The sequence below is a fragment of the Carcharodon carcharias genome, chromosome 30, assembly GCF_017639515.1.
Source record: "Carcharodon carcharias isolate sCarCar2 chromosome 30, sCarCar2.pri, whole genome shotgun sequence".
Taxonomy (NCBI): domain Eukaryota; kingdom Metazoa; phylum Chordata; class Chondrichthyes; order Lamniformes; family Lamnidae; genus Carcharodon; species Carcharodon carcharias.
The window spans coordinates 4,163,900-4,183,222 of record NC_054496.1 but is presented as its reverse complement, the minus strand read 5'-3'; the positions used below and the strand labels follow the sequence as shown (position 1 = coordinate 4,183,222).

The 19,323-nt window shown below is 45.1% G+C and overlaps 1 protein-coding gene across 1 annotated transcript in view; it reads right to left on the bottom strand.

Annotated features, from left to right (window-relative positions):
- LOC121271278 (hemicentin-2-like) overlaps window positions 1–18,312 on the bottom strand; it is a 125,781-nt gene extending 107,469 nt beyond the window's left edge. Inside the window, exons 1-2 of the mRNA XM_041177126.1 lie at window positions 17,958–18,312; window positions 1,565–1,816 (exon numbers count right to left, since the gene is read on the bottom strand). Coding sequence (XP_041033060.1) covers window positions 1,565–1,816; window positions 17,958–18,024 — 319 coding nt within the window. The 5' untranslated portion in view covers window positions 18,025–18,312. The remainder of the gene's footprint in view (window positions 1–1,564; window positions 1,817–17,957) is intronic.
- Between the last annotated feature and the right edge of the window lie 1,011 nt (window positions 18,313–19,323).

Below are 19,323 nucleotides of genomic sequence, written 5' to 3'. Positions count from 1 at the left end.
GACTAGTAATCCAGAGACCCAGGGTAATGCTTTGGGGACCTGGGTTGGAATTCCATCATGCCAGATGGTGGAATTTGAGTTCCATGAAAAATCTGCAATTAAAAGTCTAATGATGACCTTGAAGTCATTGTCAACTGTCATAAAACCCCATCTGCTTCACTAATGTCCTTGAGAGAAGGAAATCTGCTGTCATTACTGGCCTGGCCTACATGTGACTTCAGATCCACAGCAATGTGGTTGAATCTTAACTGCCCTCTGAAATAGCCTAGAAAGCCACTCCATTGTATCAAACTGCTAAAAAGCCTAAGAGGAATGAAATTGGACGGACTGCCCGACATTGACCTAGGCACCGGACAGCACTGTGGGTGTATCTACACCGCATGGACTGCAGCGGTTCAAAAAGGCAGCTCACTGCCACGTTCTCAAGGGCAAATAGGGATGGGCACATCCACATCCATGATCAATTTGGGAGTTTTTCAGTCAGTGCGGTCCTAAAACCTGGCCCCCCGATTGTGAAACTGAAATCACTACTGTCATCAATAACATTAATGAAAGTATATCTCAAGGTAAGATACTTCCCACCTGAACATCACTGAAGCTGCGTACAATACACATCTTCATTTTACAGAGAATCTGGTTCCTAAATAGTTGCTGTTCTGTGTTGAGTCAACTTCAGCCAACCCATAGTGGATTTGTTTTAATTTGACCTGGATTGGTCCCAGCTTCACATTGAACCTCGATTTTGAAGAATATGGTTCAAACATTTCAAAATTCCATTATCACTATCCCAAAAAGTTATTGTAAAGCAGAGTGTGAAATGGAGGGAAAACTTTGTTTGAAAATTACTCCTCCATTGCTTCATCCCTCTGATTTCTATAACCTTTCTCAGCAACTTGATACCTTGTAATATTAAACCAATTCTAAATATTTTCTTCCCTCATTAGTATCGGTCTCACTGTGAACCATATGCCACGTTGTGATAGGTACATAGTTATCTGATCTTTTCTTGGATCTTGCAAAGGTTTAAAATGGATGCTAGGAGATTGATGGTTAATCTCTCCCCTGCCCCCTATCATTTTCTCATGCTTCTGAGAGCCTAATTCTGTGAGATATTCAAGAGGAATTCCTTGTTACATCCTGCGGTCGATGTACGTTTGCCCTAAAGGTGCTATAATGCAACATTAAAGAGTGATTTTTTGCAACTTTTTAAGTGTCTTACCTTGAGATATACAAATAGAAAGCCAAATTGTTGAAATGGACTGGGACAGGGATCCTTTGTTAATTTGAAGAATTTTAAGGTGACAATGTGCACCTCCATACCAGTTTCTGCAGTATACCATGAATGAGGTGAGTAATCCCATTATGAATTAATGGTTCACCTATCTTCTGTTTTCCCCACTCTCCTTTATTTGAAAATGCTTCATAATCCCAATTGAGATTAGTGCCTCACTTTGTGTAATCTAATTTTGTACTATATTGCCAATTATCAACACAGCAACATGAATAAACATAAATCAAACACCACTATTTTCTTTTGCAGGTTAACACAAGATGTTTTACTCACTGTATACAGTGATAATTTTCATCTGCAACAGACTCTCTGAGCATTTTGTGAAACATGTCACTTTGAGAGACCATTGTTGGATACTTGAGGAATAAGCAGTGCGCCATTGAGCGCCATGATTTTGATCTTTTATTCCTTCGATTATTATGTTATCTGTTGCACATGTTGTACTGCAGTTCACCAGCAAAGAGTCTCCAAATGCCACAGCAGGGGGGTTTGCATTGATCCTCATCTCATTTCCAGCCCTGATGTCTGCCGAGAAAAAAGAACAGAAATTATAAGGATTGGGAAATCTTTGAGAACATGAATATTTGTGAACAAATCCCCAAGCTTTTTATAAGGGAAAAATACTGCAGATGCTGGAAAACCTATAACAGAAAATACTAAAAAACAAATTCAGCAGGTCTGGTAGCATCTGTGGAGAGAAACAGTGTTAACATTTCTGGCCAATGACCTTTCATCAGAATTGGATGAGTTTATTACTTGGCTCTTTCATTTCAGCCTCACATTACTTCAATGCATTTCTGACCAAGATCTTTATTACATTTGGACAGATTTATGAATAATCAAGTGTCATCTGTCCCCAGAGTGCAGGATGGCATGGCACAATGGGAAAGAATGCTCAACATCATTTGTTGAAACCTCTAGCCTTGCTCAGGGCATTGAAGACAGAATGAGCAGACTCCTGGGAGTGGGCAGCATGAAGTTACCCAAGCATCAAAAGCAGGCCTTCAGCACCTCAGGGATCCTTTCAGCCTGGTCCCTGCATGGGCCTCAAGGTATCACTCTTCGGTTTATGTTTGGGGATAGTCAAAGTCAGGTCATCATCTGAGAGGCATCACACACTAGCTGAACAATTGTATTTGTTCTTGTGGATGAGAGGATGTTCTATAAACACCTTCAATGCAGTGTGGGTGCCATTGCTTTACCTTGAGGAAGCCAGGATCCCCAAAGAACCATTAGGCCCTTTCTCTCTGTGGTATGATAATGTACCAAAGCTAAAGAAGTGTGCTTTTCTATACCGGGCAGTGACCTGGTAAATACATACTCATATTGCTCACTGGCCTGGAATAGAGATTCCCCTGTAGCTGCCTGAAAAGAGCCTAAGGAATTAATTTGAGGATTGAGGTGGATTTCTTTGCCACAGTGACCATCATGCTGACAAATGGAAGCATCTTGAGACCTCCATGTAAAGGCTCACAGAGATGGCCAATTGTAGCTTTTTGAAAAGTAAACTCTTATGACACAGAGCCCCTCAGTGGCTACCTCACAGGACTTGGTGCTGCCGATAAATTCCCTGGTGGGGTTAATATCTGGTGGGCTCTATCTGCTGTCGTGACACCTGATTCTCCACTCCTGTAACCTCCTCCTCCATGGTAATGACATAGAGTGGAATGTTGGAAAAGACCAGCCTTGACCTGTGGAGATGTGGGCGGGGAGGGGGTCATGGTTTGTAAATATTCAGGTGGTCTGAGCAAGGAGGAGGCAGTGAAATTTAGAGCAGGTCACAGATGGAAACCAGAGGGGAAAAAAGAGCTTGAGAAATCCTTCTAAATTAGGGAAATCAATAAGCAAAGTTTTCAGATTCTTCAAATCTCCCAAATTGCTGACTCCTGCTTAGATCAAATTACAGAGGAAGCTGCTGCGTGACATTAGTGAAAAATAGAATTGGAGTCTAGTCTTTATGCACTGACAAGCTTTTATTCACAAACAGAATGACTTGCATTTATATCGCGTTGTTATGTTTTCTGGTTCTCAAACACTCGAAATAATCACACGTTTAGACTCAAAATGGTCAAGTTTCATCGAATGTTTTTCTTACAGCTCTCCAAGTGGCTGCTGGCCTGATAACGTTGTTCCTCCACACACACACATAATTGCAATGTGACAATGATTGTGGCACCCTGGATATACCTTCACATAACAATTTGTTCCTAATTCTTTGATACAAATAATTTAAAAATGTAACATCTTTCATTAAAATAATACCTCTATATCAATATAACTGTTCAAATCATTAACCTTTTTCAACCTAAACTAAAGATGTTTACAATCTACTTTCATAATTAAACTAAACACCTTGGGTGGGCCTGACAGACTCAGCGGCGGGTGAGCTGCTGATGGCTGCTGCTGAAACGGGCCCCACCGCCATTTTAGGTGGGTGGGCCAATTAAGGCCTGCCCAGCATGCCGCCTGATTGGAAGCGCTATGCGCTCCCTGTGCGGGCGGGGGGGAGGGGTGATTCCCCAACTGCGAGAGTTCGCTCTTTGGTGCATGCGCATGAAAGCGGGCACACCTCCCTGAGGCAAAGTGCTGCTCCGATATCAAAGTCCGATAAACAAAGCCCATCCCGCCACTGGATGAGGTTTGTAAAAAAATCACCTACCCGCCTGCCCATTGGGCCCGAGCGGCGAGCCAGAGTTCACACGGGCCCCTCAAAATCCTGGTCCATTGGTGACTTAATGGACTTAATAAGGCCTTTAAGTAATGGCGGACGCGCGTTGTGCTGCCTAGTGCACCCGCTGACCGAAACATTGCGATGCCATGTGCTGACGACAGGACACTCGCATGACATCAGCACGCAACAGTTTAAGCACTGGTATGTGGGCTCTGCCACCCACATGTCAGCCAAAAGATTCAGCACCTTGTTTTCTTTTTTTGAAATCATTATTCAGGGTATCGCTTAGATGGCAGGTTCAATGGTGAGTGCAGAAGAGTGGGCCGGAAGCAGCACCAGGCATATCTAAAAATGAGGTGTCAGCCTGGCGAAGCTATGACGCAGGACTATTTGTGTGTCATAAAAAGGAATCAACCTGCGAAATGCAGAGCTAAGCAATCCCACAACCAATGCATCAGGCCTGAGCTCTGCAGTCCTGCCAAATCCAGCCGTGAATGGTGGTGGACAATTAAACAACCAGCCAGAGAATGATGCTCCACAAATATCCCCATCCTCAATGATGGGGAAGCCCAGCACATCAGTGCAAAAGATAAGGCTGAAGAAGACTTTCCAACCATCCACAGCCAGAAGTGCCGAGTGGATGATCCATCTCAGCATCCTCTGGAGGTCCCCAGCATCACAGATGCCAGTCTGCAGCCAATTCGATTCACTCCACGTGATATCAAGAAACGGCTGGAGGCACTGGATAGTGCAAGGTCCACGGGCCCTGACAATATTCCAGCAATAGTACGGAAGACTTGTTTGCCATAAGTAGAACACCTCCAGAACACCTTTTAGACTGTTTATCTGCCTCTATTTTCAAGATTGTCAAAATCACAAATAATCAGACTAATACCATGAATTCTGAAAGACCTTGGTTATGAGTTTCCTCATTGTAATTCTGGAATAATTACCTGAGATGCCAGATGCTGCAGGGTTTCCATAGCTTACTATTGGTGTTAAACACATAAGAGATAAGGTACAAAGGGACCTGTATTGTTTGGCTTAATCAGATTCTGGATTATTAATAAAGTATGTTATTAATAAAACTCATTAATTGAGCTGTTACTGCACCCTGCACATTCAATTCTTAGTGAGTGGATTGTCCTATGTTTTCACCGTAGATTTCCTGTCTCCCAAGTTTAGTGAACTACTGACATATCCATAATCCTGTGCTTTTATGTTCCATTAATTTGACCTTGGCAAATGTTTGTTTTTGATTTACTGAGAATCTACAAGTCATCTTCTGTTCATGCCCTTCACAAATACACACAATGCATAATAATAATCAGATTTAGGCTGTCCACAACCTTTGGATTGGTCAGTTTAAGCAGCACACTTGGTGAGTTTATTTGTTGGATGGAGCTTGGCACACATGGGGCAGAATTTTTAGGTTGGCATGTGGGCGCGCATGCTGACCTCATCAGACATGAAATCACGCAAAAAAACTGATGTCCAGTTTGGGTTCCGCCAGGGCCACTCAGCTCCTGACCTCATTACAGCCTTAGTTCAAACATGGACAAAAGAGCTAAACTCGTGACATGAGAGTGACTGCCTTTGACATCAAGGCAGCATTTGACCGAGTGTGGCATCAAGGAGCCCTAGCAAAACTGGAGTCAATGGGAATCAGGGGGAAAACTCTCCGCTGGTGGAGTCATACCTAGCACAAAGGAAGATGGTTGTGGTTGTTGGAGGTCAGTCATCTCAGCTCCAGGACATCGCTGCAGGATTTACTACCATTTGGAAGCAATTAGGTGTATTAGTGAGAGGTAGCATGGTTTTGTGAAAGGGAGGTCATGTCTCACTAACTTGAACGAGTTTTTTGAGGCAGTGACAAAGAGGATCGACGATGGAAGGGCAGTGGATGTTATCTACATGGATTTCAGTAAGGCCTTTGACAAGATCCCTCATGGCAGACTGGTACAGAAGGTAAAGTCGCACGGGATCGGAGGTGAGCTGGCAAGATGGAGACAGAATTGGCTTGGTCAAAGAAGACAGAAGGTAGCAGTGGAAGGGTGCTTTTCTGAATGGAGAGCTGTGACTAGTGGTGTTCCGCAGGGATCAGTGCTGGGACCTTTGCTGTTTGTAGTATACGTAAATGATTTGGAGGAAAATGTAACTGGGCTAATTAGTAAGTTTGCAGACGACACTAAGGTTGGAGGAGTTGCAGATAGTGAAGAGGATTGTCAAAGGATACAACGGGATATAGATCGGTTGGAGACTTGGGCAGAGAAATGGCAGATGGAGTTTAATCCGGACAAATGCGAGGTAATGCATTTTGGAAGGTCTAATACAGGCAGGAATTATACAGTAAATGGCAGAATCCTTAAGTGCATCGAGGGGCAGAGGGATCTGGGTGTACAGGTCCACAGGTCACTGAAAGTGGCAACGCAGGTGGATAAGGTAGTCAGGAAGGTATATGGCATGCTTGCCTTCATCGGCAGGGGTATTGAGTATAAAAGCTGGGAAGTCATGCTGCAGCTGTATAGAACCTTGGTTAGACCACACTTGGAATATTGCGTGCAATTCTGGTCACCACATTACCAGAAGGATATGGAGGCGTTGGAGAGGGTGCAGAGGAGGTTTACCAGGATGCTGCCTGGTCTGGAGGTTATTATCTATGAGGAGAGGTTGGAGAAACTTGGATTGTTCTCACTAGAGCGACAGAGATTGAGGGGCGACTTGATAGAAGTTTACAAAATTATGAGTGGCATGGACAGAGTGGATAGTCAGAAGCTTTTTCCCAGGGTGGAAGAATCAATTACTAGGGGACATAGATTGAAGGTGAGAGGAGAAAACTATAGAGGAGATGTGTGGGGCAAGTTTTTTACACAGAGGGTAGTGAGTGTCTGGAATTCACTGCCAGAGGAGGTGGTGGAAGCAGGTATGATAGTGGTGTTTAAGAGGCAGCTTGACAAATACATGAATAGGATGGGAATAGAGGGATACAGACCCCGGAAGTGCAAAATGTTTTAGTTGACGGGCAGTTTGATTGGCGCAGGCTTGGAGGGCCGAAGGGCCTGTTCCTGTGCTGTACTTTTCATTGTTCTTTGTCCTCAGGGTAGTGTCCTCAGCCCAACCATCTTCAGCTGCTTCATCAATGACCTTCCTTCCATCATAAGGTCAGATGTGGGGATGTTCACTGATGATTGCACAATGTTCAGCACCATTTGTGACTCCTCAGATACTGAAGCAGTCCATGTCCAAACGCAGCAAGGTCTAGATAATATGCAGGCTTGGGCTGATAAGTGGCAAGTAATATTCGTGCCACACAACTGCCAGGCAATGAACATTTCCAACAAGAGAGAATCTAAACATCTCCCCTTTACATTCAATGGCATTACCATCGCTGAATCCTCCACTATCAACATCCTGGGGGTTACCATTGACCAGAAACTGAACTGACCATCCATATAAATACTGTGGCTACAAGGAGGTCAGAGGCTGGAAATTCTGCAGTGAGTAACTCACCTCCTGACTCCCCACTCCTGTCCACCATCTACAAGGCACAGGTCAATAGTATAGTGGAATACTCTCTACTTGCCTGGATGAATGTGGCTCCAACACCACAAAGAAGCTTGACACAGAATCACAGAAACCATACAGTGTAGAAGGAGGCCACTCACCCCATCGAGTCTGCACTGGCTCTCTGAAAGAGCATTCCACCTTGTCCCACTCTGCTGCCTTATCCCTATAACCGTGCACATTCTCTCTTTTCAGATCGCAATCCAATTTCCTTTTGATCAAACCTGCCTCCACCACCCTCTCAGGAAGTTCGTTCCTACAAGCCCTTGGTTAAAAAATTTTTCCTCACATCAGATTTACTCCTTTCGCTAATTACTTTGAACCTGTGCCCTCTAATTCTTTATTCTCTTTTGAGAGGGAACAGTTTCTTGCTATTTACCCTGTCAATACCCCTTAAGATCTTAAATACCCTTATCAGGTCTCTGCTCAGCCTTCTTTTCTCCAAGGAAATCAGTCCCAATCTCTCCAATCTACCCTCATAGCTACAGTTCTTTATCCCTGGAATCATTATTGCGAATTTCCTCCATATTCTCTCCAATGCCTTCATATTCTTCCTCAAGTATGGCACCCAGAACTGGACGTAGTACTTCAGATGAAGCCTAACTAGTGTCTTATAAAATTTCAAAATGGCTTCCTTATTCTTGTACTCAATGCCCCTATTAATAAAGCCTAAGATACTATATGCTTTATTAACTGCTCTCTCAATATACCCTGCCATTTTCAATGACCTATGTACATATACAAAGAGATCCTGTACCTCCTTTAGAGGCTATCCCTTTATTTTATACTGTCTCACCATATTCTTCCTGCCAAAATGAATCACTTCACAGTTCTCTGCATTGAACTTCATCTGCCACCTGTCTGACCTGTCCACCAACATATGTCTATGTCCTTTTGTAGTTCAAGACTATCCTATTCACAGTTGTAATGTCTGCAAATTTTGAAATCATGCCATGAACATCACAGTGTTGGTCATTAATATATATCAGGATATCATCCAGGACAAAGCAGCTGCTTGACTGGCATCCTATTCATCACCTTAAACATTCACTCCCTCCAACACCTTAAACATTCACTCCCTCCACCACCTTAAACGTTCACTCCCTCTGCCACCTTAAACATTCACTCCCTCCACCACCTTAAACATTCACTCCCTCCACCACCTTAAACATTCACTCCCTCCACCACCTTAAACATTCAATCCCTCCACCACCGACGCACAGTAGCAGCAGTGTGTGTACCATCTACAAGATGCACTGCAGAAACTCACCAAGGCTCCTTAGACAGCACCTTCTAAACCCACGACCACTACCATCTAGAAGGACAAGGGCAGCAGATACATGGGAACACCACCACCTGGAAGTTCCCCTCCAAGCCACTCACCATCCTGACTTGGAAATATTTCATTCCTTCATTGTCGCTGGGTCAAAATCCTGGAACTGCCTCCCTAACAGCACTCTGGGTCCTCCTACAACACATGGACTGCAGCAGTTCAAGAAGGCAGGTCACCACCACCTTCTCAAGGGAAATTAGGGATGGGCAACAAGTGCTGGCACATCCTGTGAAAGAATAAAAGAAAATTTGCCTGTCAACTCTACAAGATGGATTCATTGTTCTGTGACCAGTTGGTATGCTGCAGAGCTGATGTTGTGTATGTTGTTCCTGGTGCTGGAGTCATGCTTGATTTTGCCAACTTGTTGGTGATGCTGTTGATGTTGTCTCCTGTGGCGATAACAGAGATAGGGCATCTGCCAGCATAATTTCTCTTCCTGGCTTGTGTTTCAGAGTGAAATTGTGACTCTGCAGCATCAAGTGTAACCTCTGCAGTCTTGCTGGTGATCTACACAGATATTCCTTGTAGACCTGTTCCACTATGCGCTTTCTCCCATAGAGACGTGTATGGAATTTCTCACATCTACACACAAGTGCCAAAAGCTCTCTCCCTATGTTGGCAAATCTGGTCTCAGGTGATTTTAAAGCTTTGGACGTGAATACTATTGGCTTTTCCCTTTTGTTCCAGGCTTGTTCCCAGTCCCCTTGTAGAAACATTTACTTGCAGAGTGATAGGTTTCTTGTTGCAGTAGGGCAAACTTGTCTCCTTGACTGTACTTCTGTGAGTTTGTTGAAACTTCACTCATGTGACACTCACCACTGGGTCCTCAACATCTTCATCAGCTCTCGTAGGGTGCTGTGTGTTCTGACACTAGAGGTATGAGAGGAATCATATACTGGATCAAGCCAAGGAAACTTCCCCACTCTTCTTGTGTCTTGTAGCTTCCATCTCAGAGTTGGTTGTGACTTTTTCAGGACTCAGCATGACACCATCAGCTGTGTGCACCATTCTGAAGAACAGCCACTCTGTCACTTTCACAATGCATTTGGGTGAATTTAGCTTGAACACAGCTTTCCTGGTTCTCTCTGTGGCTTCATGTAGATTGTGGACATGATTGTTTTCATCGACACCTTGGGTTTGAATATCATCAGCAATGCTGGCTGCTCCTTTATATCCCCTGCAAATCTCAGCTACTTCTGTCGGAACATATCTTGGCTCATTTTCAGGCCACGAAAAAGATAGATGCAGAAATTTGTATCGGCCATTGGGTGTGCTCTATGTTGTCAACAGCGCAGGTTCATTGTAAAGCTTCATGTTCCAAAAGCAATTTCTGGCATCAAGTTTTGGCCCAGCCAGTGTTAGTCTGATCTCTTCCAGTGTTGGAATGGGGATAGTGATTCCTCTTTATTGCTTGATTAACATCTTTGAGATACAGACAAATCCTTAGCCAACCATTTGGCTTCTCTCTCACCGTGATGGAATTTACCCAATCTCTAGACTGAGTGCCTTTAGTGATCACCTTTTCTTCCATCTTGGAGCACTCTTTCAGGTTGATTTTTTCAAACTAATCAGCATTGAAACCACTTAAATACAATACTTAATATGAACAGCATCATCATTACTATCTCATCCAGCTAGGTAATGAATTTCCTCACCACTCTCACCATGTTTATAGTATTGGAGTGGTGTAGAAATGAATTTTAGCAAGCAACTGAGAAATGAGCAATTTGCATTCTAGTCTGCCTTTACAACATTTCTCTCCTGTTCTCACAATTACTTTGGTCCTTTCCATGGTCCACCCAGTGCAATCTGCTCGACTTCTTTCATCTGTCAGCCAGCGGCACTGTTTCAGTATCAGCCTGCTATTCGCTAGTCCCACAATAGACCCACAATTCAGTCAGAAAGGCATCAACCCTGCACTAAGTGGGATGGAATCCCTGTAAACGCCAATCTAGTTTCTATCCAGTCCTATTTTATCAATGAGTTAGTCACTCTTTATTAGGCACCTCACCCACATCAGCAAGGACACAGCTAGTGGCTCAAGTGAAACTGTAGTGAAGGAAGGTGTGTTGGTTAATGATGATGCAAAAGCAGAAATTGGAGACCGTCAGTATGGTAGCAGCTAAACCCAGAATAACTGGTCTTCATTTATTCAGTTTCTACTTTGTCAACAATGTTGGCTTCAGGCAAGAGTCAAGACAGCTTCTTTAGACCAGCTTCACACTGCAACGATGAAAGAGTTATGGAGCTGTTCTCATTGCCTTGGAATTGAATTAATTCCTTGTTTTCTTTCCATTCCTTTACAAGAAACAAGAACCTTGTTTATTATTTCCTATGATTTGAAATTGTCTAATAAAACGATTACAGGAAACAACACCTCGTTATGGAATTTATATTGTCATATAAATATCAGGACTGTCTAATAAGTCTAAACAATGCAAGAGTTGCTGGATACACAGAAAGAACAGGAAGGACTGACACAAGGATATCTGAACACAGTCTGAGTACTGAGCAGTTGCAATATAGATGGGATTGAGGGAGGCCATTCTGCCCATCTTAACACATTCATCTAGAAAACTCCTGCTGCCCCTTCCATCCCATCAATTTCTGCCAACAATTTCTGAAATCATTCGAGGGATTTTGCCTCACTGGCCCTATCCTGAAATTCAGTTTATGAGTTGATCACTTTTGGTGTGAGGAACTTTCTAACACCTGTCCTAAATTTACCTTCGACTGTCTCTTACCATCAGCTTAATGGGAGTGCTCGAGACCTGCTTTGTGGATAAAGTCACTGCCTTTCAAGGATGAAAAGATCAAATTTCTTAACTCTTACCTCACATTTCAGTCTGACACTTGGACTCATTTTTACAGATTAACTCTAAACAATCTGCAGGAAAGGTTTGTGATCTGGTCCTGTACATGTCTCATTTGATCGCATCCTCCCGAATTCCCGACTACTAAAACTAGTTTCTTGGTCATGCTTCCCTGAGCTCACAGACAGGGTCTCAGTTTAACATCAACCGCCCGGATAAGGCAGCCCCGCTTCAATATGGCACTGAATATTGTTGAGATACTTAAAACTACAACAACAAATTGATACTAAAACTGAAAATGCTGAAAAAACTCAGCAGGTCTAACAGCATCTGTGGAGAGAGAAACAGAGTTATCGTTTCGAGTCTGCATGACCCTTCTTCAGAGCTAAACAGGAGTGGAGATATTATGAAGTTTACATTGTTTAAAGGGGGTGGATCAGGTGAAGCTGGATAGAAGGCCAGTGATAGGTGGGGACAAAGGAGAAATTGACAAAGATGTCATGTACTGAAGGACAAAGGGAGTGTTGATGTTGTGGTTAGTGCTAAAAAAGGTGCTAATAGCGGCATAAAGGTAAGAAAGCAGAATGTGATTGTAGCAGAACAAGGGTAGCATTGTGTGAAAGAACAACATGGAACAAGTAACAGATGGCCCTGTGGGGGGTGGGATGGGGATCAAAAGGGTAGAAAATGGGTTCGAGGGGATAAAACCACACATAAATGAATAAAAATAAAAATGTGTGGATAAAAAATAAAAATGAGTGTAGAAAAAGATGATTAAAAAAACGGGTAGAGATGGAAGAGAGAGTTCATGGTCTGAAGTTGTTGAACTCAATGTTAAGTCCGGAAGGCGGTAAAGTGCCTAGTTGGAAGATGAGGTGCTGTTCCTCCGGTTTGCGTTGAGCTTCACTGGAACAATGCAGCAGGCCAAGGACGGACATGTGGTCATGAGAGCAGGGTGGAGTGTTAAAATGGCAAGCTACAGGGAGGTCTGGGTCATGCTTGCAGACAGACCCAAGATGTTCCGCAAAGCGGTCACCCAGTCTGCGTTTAGTCTCCCCGCTGTAGAGGAGATCACATTGGGAGCAGCGAATGCAGTAGACCAAATTGAAGGAGATACAAGTGAAGCCGCTGCTTCATCAGAAAAGAGTGTTTGGGCCTTTGGACAATGAGGAGGGAGGAGGTAAAGGGGCAGGTGTTACACCCTCTGCAATTGCATGGGAAGCTGCCGTGGGAAAGGGATGAGGTGTTGGGGGTTATGGAGGACTAGACCAGGGTGTCCTGGAGGGAATGGTCCCTATGGAATGCTGACGGGGGGAAGGGGGGTAAGGGGAAGATGTGGTCTGGTGGTGGCATCATGCTGGAGTTGGCAGAAATGGCAGAGGATGATCCTTTGAATGCAGAAGCTAGTGTGGTGAAAAGTGAGGACAAGGGGGACCCTATTATGGTTCTGAGAGGGAGGGGAAAATGTGGGGGTGGAGGTAAGGGAGTTGGGTTGGCTGAAGGCCCTGTTAACCACAGTGGGTGGGTGGGGGGGGGGATACCTCGGTTAAGGAAGAAGGAAGACATGTCAGAGGAACTGTTTTGGAAAGTGGCATCATCAGAACAGATGCGACGGAGGTGAAGGAACTGAGAGAATGGGATGGAGTCCTTACAGGAAGCGGGGTGTGAGGAGCTGTAGTTGAGGTAGCTGTGGTAGTCGGTAGGCTTGTAATGAATATTGGCAGACAATCTATCACCAGAAAAGAAGAAAGAGAGGTCAAGGAAGGGAAGGGAAGTGTTGGGGATGGACCATGTGAAAATGATGGAGGGGTGGAAATTGGAAGCAAAATTAATAAATTTTTCCAGGTCCAGCGGAGAGATGAAGCAGCACCGAAACAGAGTTGTGGGAGGGGGCCTGTGTAGGACTGGAACAAGGAATGTTCCTTATAGCCCATAAAGAGACAGGCATAACCAGGACCCATGCAAATACCCATAGCCACACCTTTTATTTGGAGGCCTGAACAGGGGCCATTTGTCTCTTTTGCCCCATTCACCTTCATTGCTTTCCATTTCCCCCCTGGTGTTTGACAAGGTGTTTACAAAAACCCGCTTTCACAGCCATATCTCCTTCCTCAGTGACTGTCTCCATCTCTGATTTACCCCACATGGATTCCAACTGAAGTTCCATCCCTCATGTTTCAAATCCACCCAGGATTACAGTATCTCTGGGACATACAATGTTCCTCAGCCTGCTGTTCTCACCGCATCCTGAGATCCACACGGAGTGCCATGCACCACCATATTAACAAACTTGACTTCTCCCTACAGCAGCACCAAATATCTCAAAGCTGTCCTTGTCCCCAATTTCATTTTATTCTCATCTGATGCTTTAACAAGAAACTTCATCTCTTCTTTTCAGATGCGAAGGAACGCCAGCTCCAACAACTCATTGGTACCAATGCCCATCCAGAACCCTCCACCCTTTCCTGTCCTTCTGACCCCATCCCATCTCCTAATCCTAGCCCTTGCCATGTATTCATCATACCCTCTGACCTTCCCCTTTCTGATGCTGAATGTTCTACACTCAGCAAAGGACTGAGTTTCATATCCTTATGCACTTATCTCAATGAATTTCGGGCTCAGTGTGATGCTGAACTCTTCTGCCACCTTCGTCTCCATGTTCACTTCTTTGGGCAGGCGTCCTCACCCTGTTCCATGGATCCTTTCACCCACCTCCAGCATTGTCCCTCTACCTGGACCCCTCCTTCTGGCCTCTTACCTGCTTGCAATCTTTTCATTGAGAACTGTCGACGTGACATCGGCCATCTGAATTTCTCTTCCCCTCTCACCAACTCTAACCTGTCTCTCTCTGAGCTTGCCACACTCCCGTTCTCTCAGGTCCAACCCTGACTTTGTTATCAAACCCACTGACAAAGGCGGTGCTGTTGTTGTCTGGCGCACTGACCTCTACCTCACAGAGGCTGAGCGTCAACTCGCAGACACTTCCTCCTACCTCCCCCTGGACCATGACCCCACCAGCGAACATCAAGCCATTGTTTCCAGAACTGTCACTGACCTCATCTCCTCTGGAGATCTTCCCTCCACAGCTTCCAACCTGATAGTCTCCCAACCTCGGACGGCCCGCTTTTACCTGCTACCCAAAATCCACAAACAGGACTCTCCCAGTAGACCGATTGTGTCAGCCTGTTCCTGCCCCACGGAACTCATTTCTTCCTATCTTGACTCCATTGTCTCTCCCCTTGACCAGTCTCTTCCCACCTACATCCACGATTCCTCTGATGCCTTACATCATATCAACAATTTCCAGTTCCCTGGCCCCAACCACCTCCTCTTCACCATGGACAGCCAATCCCTCTACACCTCCATCCCCCACTGGGATGGTCTGATGTCTCTCCGCTTCTTCCTTGAACAAAGGCCCGAACAATCCCCATCCACCACTACTCTCCTCCGTCTGACTGAATTTGTTCTCACACTGAACAATTTCTCCATAAACTTGCCTCACTTCCTCCAAATAAAAGGTGTGGCTGTGGTTACCCACATAGGTCCCAGTTACGCCTGTCTCTCTATGAGGTATGTGGAACATTCCTTGTTCCAGTCCTAATCAGGCCTCCTCCCACAACTCTTTCTCTGATACATCGATGACTGTTTCAGTGCTGCTTCATGCTCTCGTCTGGAATTGGAAAAATATATCAATTTTGCTTCCAATTTCCACCCGTCTATCACCTCCACATGGTCCATCTCCGACACTTCCCTTCCTTTCCTTGATTTCTCTGTCTCCTTTCCTGGTGATAGACTGTCCACCAATATCCATTACAAGCCTACCGACTCCCACAGCTACCTCAACTACAGCTCCTCACACCCCGCTTCCTGTAAGGACTCCAACCCATTCTCTCAGTTCCTTCACCTCCGTCGCATCTGTTCTGATGACGCCACTTTTCAAAACAGTTCCTCTGACATGTCCTCCTTCTTCCTTAACTGAGGTTTCCCCCCAACTGTGGTTGACAGGGCCCTCAACCATGTCCGACCCATCTCCCACGCATCCACCCTCACACCTTCCCCTCCCTCCCAGAAACATGATAGGGTCCCCCTTGCCCTCACTTTTCACCCCACCACCTCCACATTCAGAGGATCATCATCCGTCATTTCCGCCAACTCCACCATGATGTCACCACCAAACACATCTTCCCCACACCCGCCCTGGCGGCATTCCGCAGGGGCCATTCCCTCCAACACACTGGTCCACTCCTCCATCACCCCCAGCACCTTTTCCGGGTACCACGGCACCTTCCCATGCAATTGGAGAAGGTGCAACACCTGCCCCTTTACTTCCCCTCATCTCACCGTCCAAGGGCCCAAACACTCCTTTCAGGTGAAGCAGCATTTCACTTGCGACTCCTTCAATTTGTTCTACTGCATTCGCTGCTCCTAATGTGATCTCCTCTACATTGGAGAGACCAAATACAGACTGGGTGACCGCTTTGCGGAACACCTTCGGTCTGTCCGCAGGCATTACCCAGACCTCCCTGTCACTTGCCATTTCAATACAGCACCCTGCTCTCCTTGGCCTGCTGCATTGTTCCAGTGAAGCCCAACGCAAACTGGAGGAACAGCACCTCATCTTCCGATTAGGCACTTTACAGCCTTCCGGACTTAACATTGAATTCAACAATTTCAAACCATGAAATTTCTCCTCCATCTTCACCCCTTTTTTAATCATTGTTTTTCTATATTCATTTTTTTATCCACTTATTTTATTTTAATTCATTTATCCGTGGTTTTATCCCTTCTTTTATCCCATTTTCTACCCTTTTTTCCCCACCACTGCCCCCTCCTCCCACCCCACCCCCCACAGGGCCATCTATCACTTATTCCATGTTGTTCTTTCACACAATGCTACCCTTGTTCTGCTATAATCACATTCTGCTTTCTTACCTTTATGCCACCATTAGCAACTTTTTTAGCACTAACTATGACCATCAACACTCCCCTTTTGTCCTTCAGTACATGACATCTTTGTCAATTTCTCCTTTGTCCCCACCTATCACTGGCCTTCTATCCAGCTTCACCTGATCCCCCACCCCCACTAACAATATAAATTCCATCACATTTCCACTTCTCTCCATCTCTGAAGAAGGGTCACACCGACTTGAAACATTAACTCAGTTTCTCTCTCGCACAGAGGCTGCCGGAACCGCTGAGTTTTTTTTTCCCAGCATTTTCTTGTCTTTGCTTCAGGTCTCCAGCATCTGCAGTATTTTGTTTCTAACAAACTTTTCTCTCAGCCTTTGTGAAGAATTGGCGGTTCCCATCAATCCAAATTCTGATCTTTTTCTAACAGAGTTCAACAAGTGAACGATGCCATTAAACCAGGGGATTAACCCAGTTCAAAGAACAGAGCAGGAAGGCAAACCATTGTGTTTAATGGTCTCAAGAGATGAACACTGTCAAAACATGCTGCGCTTATTTATTATTCCCATATGTAAAAGATCACAATCTTACAGCACGGTAAGGAGGCCATTCCACCTAATCATGTCTGTGCTAGCTCTCTGGAAGATCCATTTAATTCCAGCTCTTTCCCCGTTTCAACTTCTTCCTCTTCAAGTATTTACATATTCCCTGTGTAAGCTCCTTTGGAAAGTCTTCCCCTCACTCTTTCAGGCCGTGCCAATCAGATCCCAACTCCCCATGTGAGAACAAAGTTTCTCCCCATCTTTCGGCGGTTTGGTTTATTCAATGGTTCATTTAAAATTGGTTACATTTGAAAATTAAGGTAATCTACTTGATTCTGGAAATGTGCTCAGGTAAGCAGTTAAGGGACCAGCTTTCCTGGCCTGACCCAGCTAAAACCGGCTGTGCTAACCCGGGCGGGATAGACTCCCGGAGCCGGTACACAGCGCCATCGGTCTCCACAACTTCAACAACACCCCTGTTCACCAACAATGGACCCAAAGTCCAGAGCCGCGCGGGGGTTGAAGTTTTGGAATTAGCCTGGGGAAGTTTTAGGCTGATCTGTATTTAATGGTTAAGAGGAGAACTCTTCAGTGGTGGGGAGTGGCGGGTGTGAGGCGCAATCAAAGTTTCAGAAAACTTTTTTTTTCCTCCCAAATGCAAGCGAGCTTCAGCAGAAGCAGCTGCATTTAAAGTGACGCTCGGACACTGTGAGGACCGCCTGGTTATCTCTGTCAAATGAGCGCTGGAACTGCTCAACTCTTAGATAAATTGTATAGGCGCAGACACACCCCGTACAGACCCGACAGACTGGACACTGAATAAACATGCAATTACCTGTTACAGTTAGAAACAAGCTAAAAAGACACATATATCCAAACCGCGAAGTGAGCCTGAAATCCATGATCAAGTCGTTACAAGCGCAAAATCTTGAGAGAAATTTCTGTCCAGCAAACTAATCCGAAAGGGTTCTCAGGGACGGTGACCGGTAAGTGGCGAGACTTATGGCACCACAAGGTATTTAACTCGGCTTGAAGGAAATGTGCGACTCGCCGTATCCTGGAAAAGCCGGATTGTCATATCTGGCGATGACATACTCTCTGCCAGTAATAATTATTGCTTCCGGTTTCTATCAAAAATTAACAAACTAAATATGCCTGAATGAAACATTTACAAATTCCGTTTCTTTTGCAGCAGGTCCGTTTAAAAATATTTCCAACTATTTTGTATTCGTTCATGGGATGTGGGCTTCGCTGGCTGGGCCAACATTTATTGCCCATCCCTCACTGCCCTTGAGAAGGTGGTGGTGAGCTGTTTTCTTGAACCGCTGCGGTCCATGTGGTGTAGGTACACCCACAGTGCTGTTAGGGAGGGAGTTCCAGGATTTTGGCCCATTGACAGTGAGGGAACGGCGATATATTTCCAAGTCAGGATGGTGTGTGGCTTGGAGGGGAACTTCCAGGTGATGGTGTTCCCATGTGTCTGCTACCCTTGTCCTTCTAGGTTGTTGAGGTCATGGGTTTGGAAGGTGCTGTCGAAGGAGCCTTGGTTAGTTGCTGTAGTGCATCTTGTAGATGTACACACACTGCTGCTACTGTGTGTCAGTGGTGGAGGGAGTGAATGTTTGTGGATGTGGTGCCAATCAAGTGGGTTGCTTTGTCCTGATTGGTGTCAAACTTCTTCAGTGTTGTGGGAGCTGCACTAACTAGGCAAGTGGGGAGTATTCCATCACACTCCTGACTTGTGCCTTGTAGATGGTGGACAGGCTCTGGGGAGTCAGGAGGAGAGTTACTCGTTGTACAATTCCTAGCCACTGACCTTATGTAGCCACAGAATTTATATGGCTAGTCCAGTTCAGTTTCTGGTTAATGGTAACCCCCAGGATGTTGATAGTGGGGGATTTAGCAATGGTAATGACATTGAATATCAAGGGGAGATGGTTAGATTCTCTCTTGTTGGAGATGGTCATTGCCTGACACTTGTGTGACATGAATGTTACTTGCCACTTGTCAGCCCAAGCCTGGATATTGTCCAGGTTTAGCTGCATTTGGACACGGACTGCTTCAGTATCTGAATAGTTGTGAATGGTGCTGAACATTGTGAAATCATCAGCGAACATCCCCACTCTGACCTTATAATGGAAGAAAGGTCATTGATGAAGCAGCTGAAGATGGTTGGGCCGAGGACACTACCCTGAGGACCT